Source organism: Notechis scutatus, chromosome 2, assembly GCF_049901735.1.
Source record: "Notechis scutatus isolate UNSWTSFEM ecotype Mainland chromosome 2, rNotScu1.2, whole genome shotgun sequence".
Classification (NCBI taxonomy): Eukaryota; Metazoa; Chordata; class Lepidosauria; order Squamata; family Elapidae; genus Notechis; species Notechis scutatus.
In genome coordinates, this window is record NC_142010.1 from 57169191 (window position 1) to 57186998 (window position 17808).

The following is a 17808-nucleotide window of genomic DNA, read 5'->3' on the forward strand; positions in this document are numbered from 1 at the left end:
ATTGCCTTGGTATGTTTTATACAAGCCTGACTTTATTTGGGACACAAATCAATTTCAGAACTTTTTTTTCTATCACTATCTGAATATTGTGAGGCTAACTTATTCTTCTTGTCAGCAACTATTCTGTCATCCTTCCTTAATTTTGAAGAACAGGTTTATAAAACTTATTATACGAAGGTACTCCAGCTGCTTTCAATAAAAATATATGGTATTATGTGCTATACTGTATTAATTACACATCACATGTTCCATAATTGGTTGAACTAATTTTTCTATTTGACCTTTTCGACCCACGCTCTATCAAGCCTCTTGCAAAACGCCTTCCTCCGAGGGCACGTTTTGTTCAGAAATCTCCTTAGTACCATTGGCCATCACCTTTATATCAATTTATTTGTCCCTTCCAAGTGCTATGAATCAAATGTCCCCTTCTGTCATTTCTGTGGAAAGCAGGACCCCGCTCTCCTTCCTTCGCGGCTTTAATGGCGCGGTTTCTCCCGGGCAGGAACCGCCGGTCTGTTCTCGCCCAGCAAAATGGCTCTGCTAATAATAAAAGCGCCTTTAAACATTTTTAATGTGGTAAAGGGAATCAAAATAAAGATTTCAGGAACTAAAGCGGGACAAGCCAGATGTCCTTAGACAAAATCCGTTTCCTGGATTAAGGAAGGTGCCTCCACCAACGAGCCCGGGAACAAGTGAATCCTAAACGCCGGGGCTTCTGGCAACAGAAAACAGGCGCGCTCGGTCCGCCATTTTGTCTGAGCCAATCCTGTTCTAGCGACAAGTACCAAGGGCCTCTGGGCTGCCTTCCTGGTCTTAGGCCCTGGCCCTTGGAGCTGATAGGAGAGAAGCCTTACCCAGGATTTAAGACAAGCAAGGCAACGACTGGTGCTGCAGAAGACTGTGGTATCTTTTGACCGCCGATCCGGCCGACAGGGCACAGCTCCTCTGCAAGTTCAGCGGCTTCCTCTGCCCATCCTTGGAGAAAACCCGAAGTCAGGACAGCAACTTTAACGAGAAAAACCACCTGAAGTGAACTGAGTGTCCTCGCCACGAACTCCTCGAGGGGCCCAGCGTCCTACGAAAGCTAAAAGAGAAAGGGGAAATCCACACTCCAGGCCGACTGCTCCGTTGCGGGTTCCCAAGTCACTTGTGCGCTTCCTCGGGGGCCGCCGCATGGATCGCGAAGCGAACTACTCTTTTTAAAAAGGCTCCAGGCTAGACGGTCGCCAGAGCGACGCCTTTCTCCACTTCTGGGGTTCACCCAGCACCATCTCCCATTAGTTTTCCTAAAGACTTATTTAGAAGAATAGCCATCTGAGAACTGGCGGCCTGCTAAGAGGGCTGTTCGAACACGCCCAGTTTGTTTCCATCCTCTTCTCTCGCGTTTCAGACTGAGCCCTGAAATCCTAAATTCTCCACCGATGGTTTCATTGAGTAGGGCTGCAGAAATCTGGATGATCCCCAGATGGCAGCCCAGGGGATGTTTTCTCTCTCTCTCCTTTGCTGCCCTCTGGTTACGGATTTATCCCACCCGCCCTCGCCAGATCTGGGCGACCTCTTTCGCAGCCTGCCTGTTTTGAAGCGCTCCTTCTGAATAAAATTGTGGAAAGAGCGATTTGGGATCGGGGTGGTAAGTAAAGCTTACGGGTTACATAAATGAGAGCACCGTGAAGTTAAGGTGGAATATACCCCGAATAAACAATAAGCCTCTGTGTTTAAGATTAAGGTCCAAGTCCAAACAATAACCGGGGCTGTCCCAGGCTAGGAGCTGATTTCCGCAGGCCTTCGAGTCCATTCCAAGGACAGCGCTAAGAACGGCGGCCCGTTTCACATGTTCACACCCCCGCTGGTTCCGAGAAGTCTTCTTTTCCTTCAAGATAGGCTGCTCCATCTTCTTTCAATCTGCAAACTGGGTTTAGGTATTGGAGACAGAGCGCCAGCTTCTTGGGCTGCGGTTGGAAAGATTATTGGGAAAGGGGGTGGAATTGTGGGACCACCCGTCGCATAGATTACCCACATCCAGGGATATTTCAAGCCCACCGATTTCAATGGAGGAAGATTAAATCCGAGGGGGGGATTTGCGCCAGCCTTCAGGCATCGGGACTACCGTCCGGTGGGGGGAGGGGGGAATCAAAAGAGGGTCCAGTTGCTACTGGCTCCGTCACACCATGTCATATGTCATGTCATATACCATCGCTGGTTTGACCTAGTGGTTAAGCAGCAGGCTAGAAACCGGGACATTCCGAGTTCTAGCCCCTTTTAGGCATGAGAGCAGCCTGAGTGATTTGGAGCCAGTCTCTCACAGCCCAGCCCACCTCACAGATATATTGTTGTGGGGAACATAGGAGGAAGGAATATTAGATATTCTTGTTGCCTTGAGTTATTTATAAATATAAATATTATATGTGTGTGTGTGTGTGTGTGTGTGTATTAAAGGCGGGATAAAAATTAATTAAAATTAAATTCGAGTCAGAATTAGAATGACTAACAACGCACGACGTCCTCCGAATATGCTAGGTTTCCACTCCCAAAACTCCCAGCTGCCGTATAGAAGTCCAGCACACGAGACTAGAGAAGACTGGAGTAATAAAGGATAGCAAGAGGTGGGCGACAGGGATGCATTTTGAATATCTGCAAAAGTGAGGGGGAATGAAATCGTGAGGTTTTTGCCTCTCTCGGTTATCCCAGCCAGCGTAATGTCGAATTAGGGTTAGCGAGCTGGGGAACTAACAGCTGAGAAACACAACCAGGGATGAGTCATGCCTCATTAAGGAGTTAGAAGCAGAAACAAAATTCAGTCCCTTTCGCGAAAGATATTATGGCCGACCTTCTTCCCTTCTAGCTGAAAGGCAAGAAGAGGTCGATGTCTCATTTGGAGTCTCGAGAACCTCGAAGGGGCGCTATTCTCTGATGTTTTATTGGGAGCAAACCCCGTTTGCTGGGGGCGGGGGCAGCTTTCTGCCAAAGAACAACGCCTAAAGTCTTCTTGAGGACTTGCTTAGAAGAAAATATCTTCGGTTTTATATTGCGATAAATCCGCTGATCTCTGGCTTATCTTGGATACTACAAAATAGTTGGAAATAAGGGCCCCCTCTTTTTATAGGATGAAGCAATCCTATATTAATGAAAGACACAAGCCTGGTCCCACCACAATTATACTTACTCCAGGAAAATGCAAGGTTTCCGTTTAGCTGCTTTGTGTTTATTTTATCGGTTAGGATAAAACCTTGCCCTAGCTCCCAAAAGACTGTATGTGCTTTTCTCGGGTTTGCTCAATGGGAGTTTGTTTGTTTGTTTAAAGGTAAGGTTGGAAGTAAGGCTCAGGGTGATCCCTCCTCTTGGCCCATTGGGAGTCACAAAAGGATGCATGGGTTCCAGTCTCTCCCAAAACTTGATAGCAAAGCGGGGAGACTGGTTTTAACCAAGTGAGTCCCCTTTTTTCAATCACTGCAAGTGAAGGTGACCAAAGCAAACGAAAGAGAAAGAATAAGCCCACGAATGTGGGAAGGCAACCCCTGACATTTACTGCCCTGACCAAACCACAAAGAATCCAAAAGGAGAGAGAATGTTGAAAGCCACCCAAGCTGCCTTAATGGGAAATAGAATTCCTGCAGGCTTCAAATTAGGCTCTACAGGACTAGATAATAAGATGGCTTGAGGGCAGGAGTGCCTGTAATTCTACTCCTAGGAGCTGGAAAGAAGAAACAAACTATCCAAGCCCCACCCCATGTGTTAAATTAAAAAAAAAAAAAACAATTGCTGCCTACTTAGAATCACCCATCTGGATATACAGATATGTGGTTCGAGCGGCCCTGCTAAAGTTTTAGATGGGTTGCTAGTGAATGGATTCGTATGTTCTGCTATATATCATTAGTTAAACCTCTTGTCTAATTTCAACCAACTTTATCCAATAGAATGTGGCTAAATGCTTTTCCATCGTCTATGAACTCTGACCCTTGGCCATGGTGTGCTCTACAAAACTTGATAGTAAAGCGGGGAGACTGGTTTTAACCAAGTGAGTCCCCTTTTTTTCAATCACTGCAAGTGAAGGCGACCAAAGGGAAGGCAACCCCTGACATTTACTGCCCTGACCTTCAAATGTGAGGCACCGACTGAAGCAGATTTCTATGTAGTTTCAAAACACTCAAAGCAGACCTTTTTTTGAAAACTGATCATGTTTTGTTCTCCAGCTGCTTGCCTTACTGATTTCAAACTGATGGCCTTTCTTTACTCGGAAGTCAATCTCTTTTGTTTCAGGAAAAGAGAGAGTTCTCATAATATTATCCTAAAAACATTTTTTAAGAACAGGTTCTAGAACTCCTTATCAAACTTGTTTCTCACTGAATCCAGAAGTGGTCCCTTCTTAAAACAACGGGCGCTATTAGTTTATACTTTTGGGATACTGAGCTCTCATGAGGTTTAGTTGCTCCTGTCAGAAGGGAAAGATAGGTTCCCAAACCGGTGAGGTGCCACTGATTTTCAGGCAGAACTTTAAGGGGAATGGACATACACTGGGTGAAGGCTGGATGGACATACACTGGGTGAAGGCTGCTTGTTTCAGTGGTACGTTTTCCTAAATTGCAGCTCTGTGGGTTTAAAGCCAAGTCTCCTACAAGTGGAGCGCACCTCCATCGTCCTCCTGGGCACATCTTTGTGCTTTTCTTGGCAAGAAGGCAAAAGCAGACTTTCTCTTTCACTTGTTTTCCAGAATATTTTTTTAAAAAACCTGGTCTAGCTTAAAGCCCTAGAATTTCCTGAACGCCTCCCATTCAGATTCTAACCAGGCCGAGCTCTGAATCAATTCGGAGCAGCGCAGACGAAGTTGATCTTAAGCAGCTTCTTAAAGCAAAATAAGGACACCGGATCAGACCTCTGGGCCTTCCTTGAGCCAAATTTCCTTTCACAACCGGGCTGTTTTCACAATGTGGACTTCTTGCAGGCTTACCTCGGAGAAATCCCCTTTGATCGCAGCTGGACCTCCTCGCGAGGAGGCTGCGGGAAGGGAAGGGGGGACATTTTGCCAGATCCCAGGAAACGAACGCACAACCCGTCTGAGCCCCATCGTTCATAAAATACTTTATTGAAATCAAAATCAATATCTTCACGTTAATACAAACTGGTTGCAAAATGAGTTTGCCGAATAAGTTCCCCCTCTCTTAAACAGCGCAGGAACGGGCAAGGTCGAATCCCCACAAGCCCCCTCGGAGGGAGCGGCTCTTCCTTAGGCGCACGCAGGGAGGGGGCGGAAGGGCTCAGACGCCAAGGAAATCCTACAACGGAATCAACTGGGAGTCGGAGTCCACCCTCACCTCCACCCCCGGATCGTCCTCGTCTCCTTCCTCCGTGCGGTAACTTTCTTAAACGGCGGCGAAAGCGGTTGCAAGACCCCTGCTGCAACCGAGGGCTTTCGTGGCCCCTGCTGTCCACGCCTGCTTGCAGGCAGGCGACCCCCGGGGATGGTATTGCAAGCTGGCGGGGCCCCGTCGCTCAGTTAAGGCGGGTGTGAGGCTTGAGGTTCAGTCTTGACGGCCGCTGCTCCCAGTCACCTTTCCGCCGGCCAAGCCGGGGCCAGTTCGGGCGCCTGCAGTCCAGCATCCGCAATCCGGGAGCCAGACCTCGAGTCCGCGGGCATGCGGCGCTCCCTTGTTACTCCTGGATGACTTGGCAGGGAGAGTCGAGGTTTTCCGCGTGCTGCTTCTCGGCTTCCCGGGCTCGCTCTTGTTCGGTCAGTTGCTCGCTGGTGGGGATGGAGTTTTTCTTCGGGCGGCCTTTGGGCTTGGTGGGAGACTCGAGGCCTCCGCCTTGCAAAACCTGTAAAAAAAAAAAAAAAAAAAACAACCCACACTTGAAGGTTGCAAAGGGTCTGACTTAGTCCAAATCCAAACACAGCCATAGTTGCTGGGGAGTGAAGCTTGCTGGGGGAGGGGGGCGGCTGGCAAACGTAAAGTCACCCCCGAGCCCAATGACAAGATATTGCTGCTTAGCGCTGCGCAGCAGGTAGTCTGGCCCCCTCTTTCTTTTCTGCAGGCGTGTCTTTGCGGAGAAGGTACCGAACACCAGCTTGCAAGGCAAATATCCAACTGGCCAACCTCTACTCAGCAAGACACCTTTTGTTGGACACCTCCCTCCCTCCCTCCTCACGCATTTCAGGCGGGTGAAAATCACAGGCGTCCTTTCTGGCTGCGGCGCCCCTTGGTCAAATCCCATGCGGATGTGATTGGAAACTGGGGTAAATGAGCAATCGTTTCATCTGCGGCAAATGGGCCACCAGTGATTAATTTTAAACGATGAGAGCACACAGGTTACGTTGTGTTCAGGTTACGGACCTGCTGGTTAAGGAAGGTGGCAGCCTTTCCTCCTCTCCTGTATTGCTTGAGAAATGGGCTTCTACTCTCTAAATGCTGCGCAGGCCTTGGAGGGGGGAAGCAGGCTACCCACCGTCAGTTACAGGCGTTGTCTTTCAAACCAGGGGTTCTCCCTGAATAGAAAGTACCCCGCTGGATTAGTTGCAGACCAACTAACTCCTCCCGAAGAGGTTTTCTCCAACCGCTGCCTTACAACAACGTTGGGTCACGAGGCTTCTCGTCCTCAGCCAAAGTAGATAGAGCTGGCTGGAGATGGGGTGAGACGTGGCCTTGTTTGGTCAGACAACGCTGCATAAATTACAACGACCTTTGTGCACAAACCTATACTTTTGCCCTAATCAAAAACCTCATTGAGGTCTTCTTTTTGCCCCCAAGGACTCCCAAATGGCCCCTATAGGAATCTCTCCTCTCTAGCTGAAGACTCCAAGCCAGAATAACCCGTGCCCAAGTCTCCTCCTGGCCCCGTGCCTTGCGATTTAAGCACGTCATGGCTTGTGCCTTAAAGTGTGGGGGGCGTGAGGATATTGTTCATAAACCCAGCTGGCTCCCACTTTATCGAAAGGCTTCTCCCCTGTTTTTGTCAGGGACTACAAGCAGGCTTTCAGTCTTGGTCCTTTTATATGCGACAAGCCCTTGAGATGGGGAAAATGGCCCTGCCCTGCCTGGCTAAACGTCTATGGAGATTCTTAACCATCCAGGTCTTGCTTGTCCCAAAGGTGTTTTTCAAAAGACAACTGGACTTTCTTACTTTTTACCTTGAAAATGTTTCGTTTCTCATCCAAGAAGCTTCCTCAGTTTTGAACTTTAGTAACCGAATTTTAAAAAAACAACAACCAAGAAAGTCCGTTTGCCTTTTGAAGAGCACCTTTGGGATGATTGGTGGGCTATTTGTGGACTCCGCAGAAATCTAACTGCTAAAGCGGCACAGCTTCCTTAAGCGAAGGCTGGAGGCCCAGGCCCAGGAAAGGAGAAGAAATCCTGCCTCTGTATGGTATTCCCAGAAGATCTCCTCATGCAGTTAGTGTGCTTTTCCAATGTGAAATGTCCATACTGATTGGGAATAATGGGAGTTGGGCCCCAAACGAAGGGATCCCTGAAGAAGGATCAAAGCCCTAAGTGTATTAAGATCGCTTTGATAGTAAATGTTTACAATTTGGCTGTGTCAATAAGCGCTGGGTGAAAAGCTCATAGTCTGAACATCAAAACAGCACACTTACTATTTTCTTCCACTTCATTCTTCTATTTTGGTACCAGGTTTTCACCTGCAATTGACTCAAGCCCAGGGATTCTGCCAGATCTATCCTACAGGGAGAAGAAAGATGCATTGATTATTGGTCCTCTCTGCTTGCCTGCCTCTCCCACACGGGTCCGCTCTTAAGCGTCTGGCACACTGAAGGCAAAGCACACGGGTCTCCTTCCCGCCAAGAGCCTGAAAAGAAGCGCCGGGAGCAGCCCTGAGAGGTCAGCTGGCTTCCAGAAAAGGCACGACCCAGAACAGGTTGCCGTTTGACAAGCAGCTCCCGGCCACGCTTCCTGTTCAGGGAATGCTTGTCTGGTCCAGCTTAAGACCTCACGTGTGTGAGGGCTGTGTGGTGAAACAGAGACAGGCAGACCTTTGCTTTTGTTCACCCACGTAAATCCTCCTGCCCTTCACGGCTGTCCCCCACCCACCCACCCACCTTCATGCGAGAAAAGGCCGGGTTTCCACTTGGGATTCCCTCCTCAGAGGTGCGCGTGTGCGCGCTCACACCCACTTTCTCTTCCATAATACGCTACTGGACCACTGGCAGGCAAATAGGTCGCGTCCCACTCGCCCACTCCCAGATCCTCCGCTTGCAGATCTGAAGGAAATCTTGACTTAATAACCAAGGAGGCCCAAAACTTGGCAACTTTAAGCTGTGTGGACTTCAATTCCCAGAATTCTCCAGCCAGCCAAGGAGAATTCTGGGTAGAATAGCTGGCTGGAGAATTCTGGGAGTTGAAGGTCACACGTCTTAAAGTTGCCAAGTTTGGAGACCTCTCGTCATCTCTCTCCTGCGAGCTCTCACATCCCACAGTAAACAAACCCCCCCATTCCTCTCTTCGCCCCCCCGCGCGGGACTCTGACCTCCGGGGATGCCCACCTGTCGGGCGTGGAGAGATACTTCTGCTTTTCGAAGCGCTTCTCCAGGCCCATCAGCTGCAGTTCGGTGAAAACCGTGCGGCTCCGACGGCCTTTCTTGGCTTTGCCGCCCCCCTCGGGGACTCCCGGCTCCAGTTTCCCGCGGAGGTGCAGCTCCAACGGCAGGTGCGGGGACCCGGAACCGCCTTGGAGGCTAGAGCCGGCCGCCAGTAACGCCGAGCTCAGACCGGAGCAGCCCAACGGCGCCAGCGGGAACTTGAAGACTGCCGCCTGCTCCGCCTTCAGCACCGCTGGGGAAGAGAGAGAAGCAGAAAGACAGAAGGGGATGACACACAGGACAGACGCTGGGCAAAACCAGGGAAATCCCCACCTCAGCCCCATCTCCAGAGAGGAGGTGTGTGAGTGTGGAAGGCAAAGAAAACTGTGTAAGGCGCTGGTGCGGGGGGGAGGAATGTAGCCTTTGCCCTGCTTCACTTCGGGAACGGCTGACTGTTCTCAACCACAAGATAGCTGACGCTGCCTTTACCCGCCTCTGCGTCTCGATGGGGCTCCCAGAAAGGCGACCAAGGCCTGCGAGAAGGGCGCCCCAAGTCTCCTTCGTTCTCTGGCACAGACCTCTGCATTCATCCGGGGGTGGGGGAATGTCTGGCGGCACCTTAGAAACAAGCTGAAGGGGGGCGGGGGGGAGGGGGGGCCACAGCCTTCCTTCTGCAGGACAAGATGGACCATGGCAGCAGCCCAATGCATCTGGAGGGCGCCGGTTGGGGCAGATGAAGCTTTTCAGTTAAGCTTGTTTTGGGGTTTGCTGTGACTGACTGCAGTCCAGAGGTCTCCAAACTTGGCAACTTTAAGACTTGTGGACTTCAACTCCCAGAATTCTGGGAGTTGAAGTCCACAAGTGTTGAAGTTGCCAAGTTTGGAGACCTCTGGATTATAGTAACGGTAACCTTTAGCTAGGGTAAAAAGGGGTCCTATCCGATTTCAGCAGGACTGCCCGGTGGGTAGCTTCCTCTTTAATTCCACAAGCATTTGATTGGCCCAAGCAGAAGTTTAAGGGCAGGCATTTCGCACGCACACACATTTTTTTTCCAGGTTTAAGGGCTATTTTAACGCAGGGACAGCGTTAAAAATCCAACCCTGCGGAGCCTTTCTTGGCTCAATCTGGTGCCTTCGTACGCCCGGGATTTCTTTTCCCGTTACCCCCAATCTCTACACAAGTCTCAAGGTACTCTCCCTACTGAGGAAGGCCGATATCAGGTCGGGAGGTGAGTGTGGAGGCTTGTCCCAAAACTGCAAGCGCCACTTTCTAAAGGTCCTGGCTCTAGTGATTAAGAACAGGGTTTCTTTCTGAGGAATCGTGATTGGTTGCAAAAAACAAACAAACACAACCGTTTTTCATGGCGATCAAATCCCTGCGCCTGTTCTGTCGGCAATCAAAGTTGCAGGGCCCCAGAAGTGCGGGGCAAAGCAGCATCGTTGAGGTTTCGGGGTTATATACCGAAGGGCTCCGGGTTGAAGGCGAACGGAGCCCCCTTGCGAGCTCTTCGGGGATCGGAAGCGCTTCTTCTGGAACGGGTGGTAAGGACAGTGCGGATGCTGCTTGACCGCAAATTTCGACGGTCTAAAGCTGCGATCCTGGCCTCTTAGTTGGAAGCCTTTCCAAGGGAAGCAGCGGCCGGTTACTTCAAGAGAGCCCTTCCATCATAAATCAATACAGTGAATTTTCCATTGATTGGGGAAAATAATGGTACCCTTCCAAGGTATAAGCCCCTGTGACGTCAGGAGCGCCTACTTATTTCCAGTATGGAATTTACTGTTTTTGTTGAGGTTTTAGGGTTTTGAACTGCGCCTGCGAGACATTAAGACAGCGGTCAATATTGGCTTCTTTAAAGATATTATTTCATTAAGCTGCTCCCAGAAATCATTGAAGTCTTTCTTTTGGTTCGAAAAGCAACAGATCTTTTGGAAAGGAAGGAAGCAAGCAAGCACTGCTGCTAAAAAAAAAAAAAAAGCACCAAAATAATTTTCAAAAAATGCAACTAGTGCACTTTTTTTAATTAGACAAAAATAAAATTGGATTTTACCTAGTTTGATAATGAAATGTCTGCAAGAAAACAACCAAGCAAAGGCCCCACAACATTAAATTTGTACTTATCAGAATTTACTTTTTCATAATATGTGGAAATGAATAATCACATATTTTCTTTTACAGCTATATATGCAATATATAAGTATTATCTTTTAAACTGAAGCATAAATCCATCTACTATAAAACAAACACAATCATATTTCATAAATATATGACAATTATATATAGTTGAAACTTTTTGTCTGCTTCTTAAGGATAGCTTTCCATTCAATTATATAAGCAAATTTTGAAATAATCAGAGCTGTACTGTGATCTTTAGGTGAAATGAGAAATAAATTGCTTTTGGGTGTAGCAGGATATAAAAAGTAAATTTATAAGAACCTGCAGTTGTACACTTTTTCATTCAGTTGAGGTACAACTGAAAACATACAGATTTACTTCTCAATATTTTCTCAGTACTGCACGCTAAAGGGGCTCAAATCTATATTATTGCATTAAACCATGTTTCTTAATTTTGTGCCAACCAGTACTATAAAATAAGAATATTCCAAATCCTTGGGAAGGACTTGATAGATGGATAAAAATGCCAAATCCAGTCTAAACACCTGGCTGACCAAGCAACTGACCATATTGGCACACTGGGAGCCATACCAAAAAAAAAAAATTGGGCAACACTTAGAAAATCTGCACACTGACAAAATTTCCATCAATCAATTCAATTTATTGCAGTTGTCGACCAGTCTACATCAGTCAATTGCAAAAGGCTTGGCTATACACTTAACGACATCCTAGGTTCTTGGATGAGTATGGAGGCCAACACTAGCTAAAGAATTGGCAGCTGTGACTTCACATTTTTGTGAACACATAACAGCCACAATAATAATACAGGGTCTATTCAAGTTCTCTCACTCAGTTCAGTTTTATGTGCATTTAAACCATACCTATTAAAATCCCTGGAACTTGGAACACAACCAACCTGAACTCTTTTGTCCTATTACTTAGTACCGAGTCTTCTCAGGCAAGTTTATGCAGAAGCAAAGCCTACAGAACTGAACAAAATTTGAGGAATCCCCCCCCACCCCGCAAGACTTCATAGAAGGAAGAAGCCACGTTAGCTTCGGTATCTTGCCCAGCCAACAATAGCAAAAAGCAAGGGCACAATAACTCAGAATCTTTTACATCTTTCCGAAGTTGGGAGATAGATCGTGGAAACGTCCAGTCAAGGTCTATTTTCTTTCTGGTTTTTTTTTAAAGCAAACTCTGAAGTGCTTATTGTTTCAAGGTCTGTTTGAAGGTCAAGAAGCCTCAAGGAAAGTCAAACAAGTACTCTGTCTCCATCTTTGAAACATTGTTTCCTGAATCTTACAAAACCCTTCCTTATCCAGGCGAATTCCAATCCTAACCTCAGCCTTCTTGGCGATACATCTTAAAGAACAGGCATAGCTTAAAATCATTTCAAGGAAATGCGTCCATTTTACTTTTCTCTGAAGGCTTCTGAAAGGCGATACTCAAGTTGACAATGGTAAATTAGCGGCGGGGGATGTAAAACTTAGCAGAGATCCCGCCGGATTTGTTCCAGTGGCAAAATCTGCTAATGTCTTGCTCTGGAATTTCCGCTCGGGATTCTCACCATTGATTAATCGATAGAGAGCTGGAGAATCTCCCTGTAGACTCAGAATTTTCTGCCTTCGTTGTTGAAATCAATTTACAGCCATTCTTCCTCCCAGGGTCCCATTCTTTGCCTCTAGCTTTCAACCCAACCCCTTCTTAGCAGCAAACCTTGGAGGGAGCTTAAGCGGAGCTGCTCTGCGCCTGTCCTTAATATCCAATGCCCTTTTGTGTTGACATAAAGACAGGGTGGAGAATTGTTGCAAAGATTTAGGCTGTGGAATCCGGCAATAAGAGAAAAGAGGTCCTGCAAGTAAAAGCCTATATTCCAAAGCGGGAATGCAGAGGCCCTCCAGAAATGCTCTCGGAGACAGAAGGTTTATCTAAGCGCCCCCATCTATTCGGATCTCATTAGGCCTGTGGATTTCAGGGAGGTCATATTTTCAAAACGAAAGAGTAAGGCAGAAGAATAGAACACACACCATCACTTCTTTACACATACAAATAATGTCACTGGGCCAACCTTTTGGCAACCTGGCACTGTCCTCGTTATTGACATAACAACAGTACTGATCATACTACACATAGGAGTATTAGTAGTGAAGAAATAGCCTTTTATCTGAAGAGGCGTAGAGGCCTTCGCTGGCTTTACAAAGGGATTCTCCTCGCTACTCTTGATCCTAATCTCCAACTGCGCTCTCCTCCTTCTTCCCCATTAACCTAAAACAATTTCTTGATGAGCAGAAGAGAAGGGGGCAGGGGCCGCTTCGTGCCTGCTTCGGGGTCATTCTCCAATTAGAACAAAGCAAAAGCAGGGAACAAGTGACTCCCCAGAACTGAGCCTTAGACACCGACTGGATTGGATTTCACTTTTTAAACACTGTGAAAAGAGCCCAAGGTTCCAACCAAGGCTGGTCGATTTCAGCCGGATTTCAGCCGGCTCTGGAGCGGCCCTTGGTCTCTCACTCGGCTTAGTGGTCGCGGAGAGTGAAGCGCGCATTTAGGGAGAACCCCTGGAAATCAACCCTCGCCATGGTTCTCGCAACTGAACGGAGGGTGGGAAAGAACCCGATTATTGACAAGCATCTTAGGCCCACCTCTGACCAATGCAACCGCTGGCCCAAAGGATAGGCCTTCCTTGTGCTTTCCGCCTTCTCCTCGAGGCACAATTCACGGGTTCGGACATGGGGAGGACCAAGTGACAAGGAGTTGACAGACAAGGAGACTCAGCTTAGCTTTTCCAAGGCACCAAGGAGATCCGAGGTACGGGAGGGAGTGCAACAGCCAGAAAGCGACCCCTGTCCCCCTTTCTCTCTCAACCCTCTCCCTCTCTCTTTCTTCCAAGCCTCAGCCTGGCCCACATTTCCTCTTGAGGAAATGGCCCAGTTTGACCTAAAGTCAGGGCCGCTTTCTCCTCAGGCCTGGGGGGGGGGCTTCTTCTGCAGCAATCTGGGCAGACCCAGAGCAGAAAGGCCAAAGAGTTGTTCCCTGAACAAGACCGGTCCAGGAGCTCACAGGACTTTCAAAAGGCGCAAATGCGACTAGGTATCCGCCTGCCCAGGCCTCCTTAGCCCTCCCTATCCCAGCTGCTGTTCCACAAGTTCATTGGGCCAGGGACCCTCTTTCCTCTGCTGGTCCAGATCAATCCTTCAAGTTGTACCTGAAAGAAGTCTGGCGCACCTTGGCTCAATCTGGCCGCTTTGCCCTCCCCAACTGGGTTGGAGTCCTTGAACCTCTATAAGCTTTCGCTTTTTTTTTTGTTTGTTTAACCTTTTCCCTGAAAGCTTGGACAAAACTTCTCCACTTGGACCCGTCACTCTATCCCGAAAGTTTCAAGACAGAGACTTTATGCAGGACCATCGACTCTGCCTTATTCCGAACAGGCCTAGCCCCGAAGCCTAATTTTAAAGGCGGGGAGGGAGAGGCCGGGAAAGAGTTGAGATTTTCCATGGGCTTTGAATCAGTGGGAAGGAAAATATTACTCTCTGTGGGAAAGAGAATGCTCTGAGGAAATGGGGCTGTCCTCGTTTAAACCCACTAAGCATATTTGTCACTGGCCTTTAGAGAGAATTGCTCGGTGCTTGTTGTCTGTTCCACCGCGGCAAGCAATCTAAACTCAAAAGTCGCACGGGGGTGTTCCCGGGTCCTCCGTCCCAGCAGGGCGCTAAAGAACTCCCCCCTCCACTTGTTTCCCCAAGGCCAACTCGCAGGGGATTGCAGGATCGCAGCTGCAGCCAGCCCTCCCCGTTGAGTCGGAGGGCAGCTTCCGTCTCCAGCTGCAGAGAGGGTGTGACACCCCAAAGGCGGGCTACCTGGGGAGCGGGAGGGAGAAGGGAGCCGCAATTCCTCTCCAGATCACCGAGTTCAGCGGGAGGAAGAACGGCTGGGAGGGAAGGGGGGAGAATATTCTTCCCCTCGTCTCCAGGGAGCAGCCCCATCCTCGACCAAGGCTTGACTTCAGCCCCTCCCTCCAAGAAGACCTGGTCCTTGCCCCCTCCCGTCCAGGGACGCACGCGCAGGCGCACACACCCGGGTTCACCAAGGGACACCTCGCCCAAGCGAAGACACAAGACCTACCTAGGGGGTTGTGGTAGGGGCGGGTCGACAGTAGAGCCTTCACGCCGAATTTGAGCAGCTCCCCGGCTGGCGCCGCGCTCTTGGCATCCGGGTGATCCGTCAGGATCTCCTCGATCATAAAACTCCGATAGCGATGCGACCGGTGGTCCACGAAAGGATCTGCGGGGAAATAGTGGGCGGCGGCGGCGCCCAGATCCAAGGGGTGCTGCATTTTTCCTGTTGGCAGAGTTTCCTTTCCTTCGGCCAACTCGGCTCCGCCACTCCAAACTCAGAGCAGCCTCTCATCTGGCGCTTCGGCCGGGACGCTCGGAGGCCTCGGGCAGGCTGGGGCCATCCTCGCTGCTTGGAAGGCGCTGGTCCTTTGGGCGAAGGCTCCGCGGATCTCCACCGACCACCTTGCCAACAGCTGGATCCCTCCCCCACTCCGCCGCCGCCGCCGCTGCTCTTGCCCTCGGTCGCAAGGCCAAGCCGGGAAGCCTGCAGCCTCGGCTTGCTCGAAGGCGCGGCCTCGGAGGAGCAGCTTTCTTTCTCCACCCCAGCGCCACTCCGGACAACAGCCTATTATAAGAGTGACGCTGCTGGGAGCGCAGGGGGCTTGGGATGTCGACGCGGGAGGGAGGCGGGGGCGGCGTGCGGCGAGGGGCGGGGAGTACCTGGCAAAGCGCTCTTGATCCGGCGCGAAACCCAGCGGATTGGCGGCTGGGGCTGGCCGGCTGAAGCGCGCCCGCCCCCTTTCGCAACTCCATCTAGGGAGCCTGCCTCGCCTGCGGGCCAAAGCGCCCCCGGACAGTCTCGGAGGGAGGGGAAAGGGGAGAGACAGCGGCGGATCCCGAGGAGCCTGAAGGGCGATGGCCAAGTCCTCAACTGCCAAGGCCAGAAGATGAAAGGCAAGGAAGAAGAAAAAGGAGCGACCCTGCTTTCCTCTTCTCGAAGGCGTTTGGAAGAGTTTGGAGGCTGCCTGGCTTAGTTTAGTCATTTGACAAGCTGCCTCTCAGGTTCCCAACGCCGAGCAAAGGCGCTTTGAAGGCGACTACGAGTTTACAGGGGCAGTTTTACTCGGGTGCCCCTGAAGTACGAGGATGCGGTGCACCTTTATCTGGACTTGCGTTTAGAAAGAGCGCTTGAAACCAAGATTATATTCTCCAACTCTTTCGCCCTGAATCCTTTCTACTCCTTTCCTACCTTTACTTGACTATCAAAGGGAAGCGTCATTTGTGAGTGATGGCATGTAAGAATAGGATCGTTTTATTTTATGTTGAGTCCTATCCCGCCTTTATTGTTTTGACAAATACTATAACTAACTGAACGTATCCAACACACACACGCGCCTCCTATTTTCCCCCACAACAGCAATTCTGTTGCAAGGTGGGTTGAAGTCGAGAGAGAGAGAGAGAGAGAGAGAGAGAGAGAGAGAGAGAGCGACTCGTTCAAAGTCACCCAGCTGGCTTCCATGGCTAAGGCGAGACGGGAACTCACATTCTACCCGGTCCTGGCCTGGGTGCCTTAAACCGCTGGACTTCGCTGAGGATAATGAGAATGTTTCTGAATGCGGGATGCTCCTCTCACAGTAAAAAAGATCGGCCCCGTGAATGATCGCGGCTGGGTTTTGGTCCACCCATCCCTGCCCCGGTTGCAATGGGATTCCAGAGTCAGAAGACGCGACTTTTGAAGGCCAACCATCCCTAATTAGCCTTGGGCAGCAGAAACCACCTCGCTTGCAGTACAAATGTTGTAGACCTCGTTGAATCTTGTAGATTACCCGAGAATCATGACCTAATACAGTGTTCAGGATGGTCAACACTATTGTGTAAGATGACTTGAATGTTTTATAATGTTCAAGAAGGTATAAGGCAGCAACCTAATGCTCATCTGGGCATTAGTGCCATTCAACTAATTGGAGCTGAGTAAACTTGCACTTACTAAAAACAAAATGAGCCCCCCAACAAAATTAGACACTTCTATGCCTGTTTAACCAGAAGCATCTCCCGATGGGTTGAAAGTATACACAAGATTGAAAGCATTGAAGCAATTATACTAAAAACCTCTCCAGATACAACTGGGGGAAAAAAAGAAGATTGCATTCCTCTCCTTCTTAGCAAAGTCCATCTTAGCGAAGATCTCACCTGGAAAAATAATAAGATCCAGGTGGCCAGGAAGGCCGAACAGAGACTCCATTTCCTCAGGGTCTTGGGGGGAGGGAAACAAGGTGGAACAACAACGGATGGCCTCTTTTTACTCTTTTTACTGGCCCATAATAGAAAGTGTCCTCACTTATTGCATTACGGTATGGTATGCTGGCTTGACATTACAGAGGGTGTCCCCCAACACCCCGCTGGACGAAAACTTCAGCATTCACTGCCTTAGCAGAGTGAGGAAAATCCTCAGGGATGATTCACACCCTGGTCAGCACTTCTTTATTCTTCTACCACCGGGCAGGAAATATCGAAGCATAGCCAGTCATAGGAACAGGCTGAAGAACAGTTTTTATCTGCGAGCTGTCAGACTCCTAAATGCAATATAACACCATAACTATGTAGTATGATAAACTCGCAGGGCCAGCTCAACGTGCAACATGCTCACATTGGTGCAATAATGCAATGTTATGCACAGATATGTATAGAGGATTAGTACAGTTGGTTAGATTCACTGAGTTTGGGATTTTCTTTCTTTCACTGTGAGTTTTTGAGATGTATTTATGTTGCGAGGGTGCACTATTGTACACATGTTGTTCATTGACAATAAAGGTTTGAAAGTGAAATTCTTAGGAGTAGGTTCGCTCTTTCTGCAGGAGTTTTCTGGGAAACCATTTGGGAAACATGTATAAAATCGACGAGGGAGAATCAAGTATGAATTTAGATAAAATTCTGCTATGGAAATGTATTTCTTTTAATCAGTTACAATCTCTCTCTCCCCCTCCCTCCCTCCCTCTCTCTCTTTCTCTCTCCTCTCTCCCTCCCTCTTAGAAAATATTTATCCTAGAGCCACAGAGCTTTTATGAACAGGCAACATTTATGCATGTTTCTTTCATACCAAGGGAATCACTTCAT

General features: G+C 49.0%; 1 protein-coding gene across 1 annotated transcript; it reads right to left on the reverse strand.

Moving 5' to 3' along the window:
- Positions 1-5059: 5059 nt before the first annotated feature.
- BARX1 (BARX homeobox 1) lies at positions 5060-15505 on the reverse strand. Its single transcript, XM_026676720.2, has 4 exons — positions 14762-15505; positions 8489-8777; positions 7583-7667; positions 5060-5811 (listed from the first exon to the last, which is right to left on the reverse strand). The coding sequence occupies exons 1-4, from the start codon at positions 14970-14972 to the stop codon at positions 5647-5649; spliced, it is 750 nt and encodes a 249-aa protein (XP_026532505.1). The 5' UTR covers positions 14973-15505; the 3' UTR covers positions 5060-5646.
- Between the last annotated feature and the right edge of the window lie 2303 nt (positions 15506-17808).

What these genes read in the sequence shown, in the direction of transcription:
- BARX1 (XM_026676720.2), bottom strand. Translation starts at nt 14,972, where the DNA reads ATGCAGCACCCCTTGGATCTGGGCGCCGCCGCCGCCCACTATTTCCCC. An exon ending in CCCCTACCACAACCCCCTAG is followed by an intron (nt 8,778 to 14,761) that starts GTAGGTCTTGTG and finishes TCTCTTCCCCAG; the next exon opens with CGGTGCTGAAGGCGGAGCAG. An exon ending in TATCTCTCCACGCCCGACAG is followed by an intron (nt 7,668 to 8,488) that starts GTGGGCATCCCC and finishes TTCTCCCTGTAG; the next exon opens with GATAGATCTGGCAGAATCCC.